Raw genomic sequence first — 7,235 nt, 5'->3', positions numbered from 1 at the left:
GCCCCACCTGCTGATTGAACAGGTGGGGGGCCCAGGCCTCAAACCCATGCTTTACAGGGGCGGAAACACTGCCTTAACGAAAACCTACCTCCCCCTTCCCTTCCCTTCCCCTGGGGCAGACGCAGGGCGATTTTAAGCTCCATGGGAGCAGGACATGGGGTCATTTGGTTCACCATGAAGGCCTCATTCTAGCACAGGGCCTGGTCACACGGTCGGCATGAGCCTCGGTTGGCCACACACGCCTCGTCCAACCCTGCCCGCTAATCTGCACTTTCATCTTCATGCTAATCATGCCTGTGCATGAACTGCCTGGCTCTGGAACACCCTTTTTCCTTTATTGGAGGCTTAGGTGTCACCTCCTTGAGGACATTGACGCTAATAATTTGCTGTTTCAGCATCCAAAAATTGCTAAAGAAAAATGCTGCGTGAAGCAAAGCCATCCCAAGGCTGTCCTGGACCCCGAGCAGCGACAAAGAAGGCATCTGCGGGGCAGTGGCAGCGGGGCTCTGCCCCAGGGGCTCCACCTGGCCCTGGCCCGGGAACATCACGTCTCCCCAGCAGGAATGGCGGGAGCGGGGCTCAGAGCTGAAGGCACTCTGCCTCAGAGATGGGGTCTGCTTTTCTCGCATGAACTGGGACTAAGGAGACCCTCAAATGACCTGACCCCAGAAAAGCGTGGAGGGTATGCTGTCAGTTAAGGTGGTTGTCCCTCCTCCAACCCAGGGACCCACCCTTCTCTTTATGGGTGAAAAGTAGCCATTCAGGACCAGAGACAGGCACTCCCAGGGGAGAAAAGCACAAAGGAAACAGATTTTACAGGTTTATTTTTAAAAAACAAAAGGTTAAAAAAAGTCCTTCATTTCCAACCCTGCCTGGGGGTGTGAGTGGGGAATAGAACAAGCGAGAAAGGTGCCCACGCTCTTCCTGGGGGGGAGTCCCACTCTTCCCCGGGAGCCTGCAAGGACAGGGCAGGTCAGAGGCAGGCCCTCACCCTTCCTGCCCTGCCTCCTCCGCAGGGAGCTCAAATTGCTGCTAGCAAGTTCGAGAGGCAAAGAAGTGTGGGAGCGGGAGGCCAAAGGCTGCCTTCTTCGCGTCAGCGGTCACTCCAGCTCTTCTCTGCCCTTGGCCGTTCTCTGGGCACCCACCCCTGGGGCTTCCAGGGTGGCGGGCAGGCAGGCCAGGAAGCTTGGCCTGGCCCAGCCCACCGGCAGCTTCCTTAATGCTGTTTGTGACACAGCAGGGCAGTCAGGGGGACTTCACAGTGTGGGGAAGGGGCTTCGGAGACATCTTGACAAGTCTGGGAAGGAAATCTCCTTATCTTCATCGCTTTCTGATCATGCCTCTGCACTGAGGCTGTCCTCCTTTTCTATTCCCCATCCTGAGGCTGAGTGGAGTCCAGGACAAAGCACTAAGTGGCTGTTTGCTACAAAACACCTGGAGAAGCCAGAGGGTGGCGCTTGGCCTTTCTGTCAGTCCAGGCTCCCACACAGTCACACAGTCACACACACAGCGTTAAGGCGTCTGTGCCAGCAGGCATGGCCAAACTGGGCCCAGCTTCTCTCTCTCCACCTGCACAGGGTGAAGGGGGCGAACCCCTGGCTGCTTCAGAAACAGGCTGAAGGGGGAGAAGCTGGCCACGGAAGAGTGAGCCAGGCCCGGAGAAAGAAGTGGGAGGAAGGCAGGCAAGGGCTTTCAAGGCCTCTCTCCAGGCCTCTCTCCAGGCCTGACGGCTGCCCTTGGAAGTAACCCAACTCAGGTTGGGGAGCCCTGACCATATACCCCCTGGAAAACGGGGGACAGAGGGAGGGGAAGAGAGCGGGGCTAGAGTATTGGGACTTTGGAGGAAGCCAGTGCTATCAATATTTACAAGCATAAAGCCCCATCTTCTGCGCCACCCACCTCTCTGCCCCTCCCACAGAAAGAAAGGCCCCTGAGAGCCATTGGGGAGGTGCCAAGACCTCCTCACCAGCCATGCCCCATAGGGAGAGCCCCTTCCCTCCACCTGGCCCCATTTCTGGCCCCCTCAGGAATGTCTGTCTGGCTCTGCTCAGGTGGGAGGAGGAGCCCTGGGCCAGAATCCTGGCTGCCTGGCGGCCCTAGGAGTCCTTGAGCATGCTGATGCGAGCATAGATCTTCAGGGCGGGCCCCAGCTTGATGTTCATAGCACTCATCAGGTGGTCCTCCTTGAGCAGCAGCAGAGCTTGCCCGTCGATCTCCTGGGCACGGAATTCCTCTGCTATCTCCTGGCAGCCTGCGGGGACACCACCAAAGACAGCATCAGTCAGAGCGACCAGTGTCCACTCCCGGCAGTCATGAACTTCAGGCATGTCATCTCACTTCAGCCTCATAACTGCGCCTTGGGGAAGGGGTTGCTGTTCTCATTTTGTAGCCGGAGAGAGGCTAAGTGCCTCCCCCAAGGTAGCCAGACTGCTGGGCGGCCCCTGGTGATGTACGCCTCCTTATTCCTGCGGGTCCTTGTCCAGACCCCTCCCCTCAATGAACTGGGCACCTGGGAGATCAAGGTGTGGCGAAATGACAGCATGGCATTTCTGAGGCTGGACCATGAAGGGCACAGCAGCTTCCACTCGGCTCTTTTGGATACTTTATCTTGGAGTGAGTCAGCTACCACGCTGCGAGGATGCTCAAGTGGCCCTCTGGAGAGGCCCCCGTGGAGAGGTGCCGAGGCCTCTTGCCCACAGCAGCCCCCCCATGGGCCATGCGAGTGAGGCACCTCGGGAGTGGATCCTCCAGCTCGAAACCTCCAGACAGCAGCGGCTCTGGCCGCCATCTTGACTGAGACCTCGTAAGAGACCCCACAGCAGAACTGCCCAGCTAAGCCACTCCACATTCCTGACCCACAGAGCCCTTGAGATATCAGTGATTATTGTTTTAAGCCACTAAGCTTTGGGGTAGTTTGTTTCACAGCAACAGATAACTAATGCAGATTTTGGTATGTGCCATAACAAAACCCTGAAAATGTGGGTGTGCCTGGAGGCAGCAGTGGGGGGGCTGGAAGGAGTCTGAGGAGAGTGCTGAGAATCTAAGGTGCTTTGAGAGACTGGGAGGAGAAGTCTGATGGGCTTTGAGGAAACTGGCGGGGAGGCTTAAAGGAAGATGAGCAAACTGTTACTGGAAACTGGAAGAAACGGGATCCTTGTTATGAAATAGTAGGAAATTTAGCAACACTTGCTGGTGGTAATATGGGGAGTTTAATAACCTATGAACTGAGTGACATGGCTACGGAGATTTTCAGGCGGAATGCTGAAGGCGTTGCCTGGCTTTTGATTGCTGCTTGCCGTTAGGGGAGAGGAGAGAGAAGGTAAAGGAAAAGCTGTTAACATAAAGGAGCCAGGATTTGCTGGTTTTGAAAATCCCTAGCCTCTGCAGGTGGCAAATGAGGCTCAAGTTAAGAAATGGTTTCTAGGCAAAGATCCAATCCAAGACATAGTCAAGAAAATACGGTTTGAAGATGAAACTGAGAGTGTGATTTAAATCTTTTGTTAAGACCTCAGAAAGATCTCAGGTACTGCCTCAGAGAACTGTTCAGTCTAAAGGCTCTCTAAGGATGTTATGGGCGTGCTACACAGATCCTCTCCATTCAACAGCAGGGCTTCAAAGACCATTAAGGGCACTGTCCCTCAGCTGCAGAAGCAGACTGATGTAGAGAAAGGCTTACCTTGAAGACATTTTTGGGTACAGTATTTGTTTAATGGAGTAAAGTCCAACAAAATTCATAGGAAGCTCACAAAGATTTTGAGAGAATTGTATTGGCAGAAACACTGCTTGCTTGGACTGGGCATAATACAAAATTCAGTATTACAGAGGTAATACAAAATAAAAAGCAATAGGAAGTAGCCTGAGAAAACTACTCCACTGAAAACTCAGACAACCATTTATGGGAAAGGAAGGACAACTCAAAGGGTTGAAAGACTCGAAAGTGAAAGAGAGTCACTCCTAGGCTTTACAGTCCTAATCAAGGAAATGCCAACACATGCCCTGCTAGATTTCAGAACTGGTAGGGATCAGTGATTCCTATATCCTGTTTTTTCCCTTTTTGAATGGGCATGTCCAAGGCAGTTATCCTTTGCCTATCCCACCACATCTTGGGTTTGTGGAGGGAATGGATAACCTGTCTCTAGTTCTCAGGTCTTCAGACTGAGAGGAATCATACTTGAGGAGCTGGATCCCAAGGAGCCTCATCTGTGCCTGGACCTGACTTACAGGAGGAGCTCCTGGACTTCAAACTACCGCTGTAATAGGATGAGACTGTGGGGACTTGGGCAGGGGTAAGGGTATTCTGTATGAGGGAGGAACATGAATCAATGGCAGTCAGTGGTGAACTATGGTAACCAGCTTCCCAAGGGTTCCCAGTGATCCTTGCTTCCTTTTCACACTCTCGTGAGTCCCCTCACACAATGAACAGAGTTGACCTGTGTGACCAATAACATTGTGGAGGTGACAGTATGGTGTGTGATTTCTGAGGCTGGATCATAAAGGGCACACTGGTCTCCACCTTGCACTCCTGGATCACCACCTGTGGGGAGAACTGGCTGCCATGTCCTGACAGCCCTCCAGCCTGAGTGTTCTGAGGAAGCCCATGTGGAGAGGGCCTGAGGCCTTCTGCCAACAGCCTACTCTAGTTGAGAATCATCTAAGGGAGGCACCTGGCGAGAGGATCCTACAGCCCAGTCAAGCCTTTAGATCACCTCAGCTTGACATCTTCATCCCAACCTCATAAGAGACCCTGCAGCAGAACTGCCCAGCAAGCCACTCTCCAATTCCTTACCCACAGTAACTGCAATACATTTGGGGATGCAGCAAAAGATAACTCATACACTGGGTCAAGTGGCAGAGCTGGGATGAGAGCCCAGTTGTTTGACTCGGAAGTCTGTGTCCTTAACCGTTATACCCCACACCAGTCTCTGAGTAACGGGCTTGCAGTGGCCATCAATACCTGACCTGGTCAGCAGCTGGCTGAGACAGGCAGAAAAAACAGCAGAGAAGCTTGGGGGCCCCACAGAAAGTGTTCGTGAAGGGTGTGAGGTTTGTCTTCCAGGGTCCATTTCTAGAGTCTAGCCCTCAAAACCACCTGCACTGCACGCGGGATCCGTGCAGGTCCCAGCCACGTCATGTGCTTTCCTGACTTGGTGCCTCTGCTCAAGCTGCTCCCTGATACAATCTCTGCATCTGGCAAAGGCCTGTCCACTGTCGTTCAGTTTAAATTTTCTTAATTTTGATGGTTTCCTTGACTGATTTCCTACACTCCTACTCCCATCTCCTACTCCTAACCTGCCCCAGAAGAGACACAGGGTGAATCACATTATCACCTCTGCATTTCACACAGACCGTTTACCATGCCAGCAAATACATCAAATTCCACCTGTAGAATATTACTTACAGTTTGTGTTCCCTGCTAGAATAGCAGCTCTTACAGGAGGAAGCTCATCTTCTCCATCTCTGCACCCCTGCTCCTGAACCTGAGTCATCAGCTGAGCTGCCTAGTCTTTCCTGGCGGCAGGTGAGCCGTCCCGTCGCCTCTCACTCCTTGCTGTTCCAGGTGGGCATGGGACTTGCAAAGGGCTTACCTGGCAGGGAGCGGATGAACTCGTAGACATCTTCCACGTTCCATTTGGTGGGCTCACTTGGCAGGAAGTGGTGCCCCATGCCCACCAGGTCCCGCATGTGCATGTCAGGGAGCTCTAGGTCTCGCTGGCCTTGTCGCCGGCGGGAGGTGGATGAGCTGGCTGAGATGGGTGACAAGGGTTCCTCATAGCTTGAGTTATCGGAGCAACGGCTGGAGTCTTCCTGGCTGTGTGTTAGCTGCAATGCAGCAGTAACTGAAAGGGGTACAGTGCCTGTTGGCTGGGAGCAGAGAGAAAGAGTTTTCTTCAGGACGGGGGAATAAACCCTCTTGAGCAGAGTGATGGCAAAGGCAGGTATATTCTCCCTTTTTCACTTGGTCTACTACATATGTCTGAATTCCTAGATCAAAAAGCATCCTCTATGCTGGCCCCTCTCTGGCCCTAAGCAGTTAGTCCTTCCCAGTACTGGAGCATGTACCACACTGCACTGTGATTATCTGACTATACGTCTATCTTTTCTTCTAGATGTGGGATTTTAAAGCAGGGCTCTGGTTTATGAACCACCTGAAAGAGCATGTAAAATTTCTGGTGGACGTACATTTTGGACCACAGCTTTCATCAGATTCTTAAAGAGATTTATGACCAAACAATAACAAGCAGCAGCAAAGTACACATAAGGCCTGAAGCATCACACTAGGCTGAGTGCCTTCAGTGTAACTTAGAGCCTCAGAGTCTAGCAGAGTTCCTGGCATGTAGCTGGTGCTAAAGAAATATTTCATAAGCAACGCCATGTTCCTGTAGAGCCCTTCAAGAACTCAGTGCTCTAATGTTCAAGCAGGCAACAGGGTGGCGAGGGAAAGGATGCAGGCTGCCCTCTCACCTAGCCCTCCAGGTAAGACAGGAGGTAACTGGAACAGCCTGTCTCTTCACAGGTCCAGGCAGGGGGGACCCCATTCCCATGGCCCCAGATGTCAAGGATGGAGGCAAACTGGACATTGGGGCCAAGTCACTGAAATAAGCATCCATGGGTCTAAATGAAGGGACCTGTTAAGGGGCTTGGGGAAGGCTTGATCTGACAGATTACGAGAAATGAGGATATGATGGAGCACACTCAAGTCAGCAGTGGAAAAGGAATGTGGGTGTCGCAGTCATGTTAAGAAGGGAAGCTGGTGGGGATGTACGAGAATGGGGCTTCAGGCCCTGCCAGCCCTCCTACCTGCTTCTTGGTGTCCTTGGTAAGTGGGGGCAGACTGGCTTTGCTGGCCCGACGGCGGTTGTGGGTCGTGGCTCCCGCCTTCTGCAGCTTGCTCCGGTCTGAGTGGAAAAGCCCCACTCGTTTGGTGCATCCCACATTGTACCTGCCCGAGTCAGGAGCAAGGGAAGTCAGCGAAGCTGTAGGGTGGAGGGGCCAGGGCAGAAGGAGAGCAGCCAAGCTATCTGGCAGAACCGCATCCGTCTATTTGTTCCAAGCCTAAATCCATCACTCACTACTAGCTGTGTGACTCTGGGCAAGCACTTAAGCCTCAGCTTCCTCCTCTGGAGCCTCAGCTTCCTCCTCTGGAGCTGGGGAGGAGACCATCACTTTCTAGAACTGGTCTGACAACTACATGACCTAATGTGTGTGGAGAGCTTGACACCACAATGTGGATCATG

The 7,235-nt window shown here is 52.8% G+C and overlaps 1 protein-coding gene across 1 annotated transcript in view; it reads right to left on the bottom strand.

Moving 5' to 3' along the window:
• Positions 1-807: 807 nt before the first annotated feature.
• The window catches only part of PHC2 (polyhomeotic homolog 2), a 50,885-nt gene continuing 44,457 nt past the window's right edge, over positions 808-7,235 (bottom strand). The window contains exons 12-14 of the mRNA XM_046661050.1: positions 6,799-6,940; positions 5,586-5,862; positions 808-2,251 (exon numbers count right to left, since the gene is read on the bottom strand). Coding sequence (XP_046517006.1) covers positions 2,097-2,251; positions 5,586-5,862; positions 6,799-6,940 — 574 coding nt within the window. The 3' untranslated portion in view covers positions 808-2,096. The remainder of the gene's footprint in view (positions 2,252-5,585; positions 5,863-6,798; positions 6,941-7,235) is intronic.

The sequence above is a fragment of the Equus quagga genome, chromosome 5 (assembly GCF_021613505.1).
Source record: "Equus quagga isolate Etosha38 chromosome 5, UCLA_HA_Equagga_1.0, whole genome shotgun sequence".
Lineage (NCBI taxonomy): Eukaryota > Metazoa > Chordata > Mammalia > Perissodactyla > Equidae > Equus > Equus quagga.
Note: the sequence above shows the minus strand (reverse complement) of the source record. Positions and strands in the feature narration are given on the sequence as shown.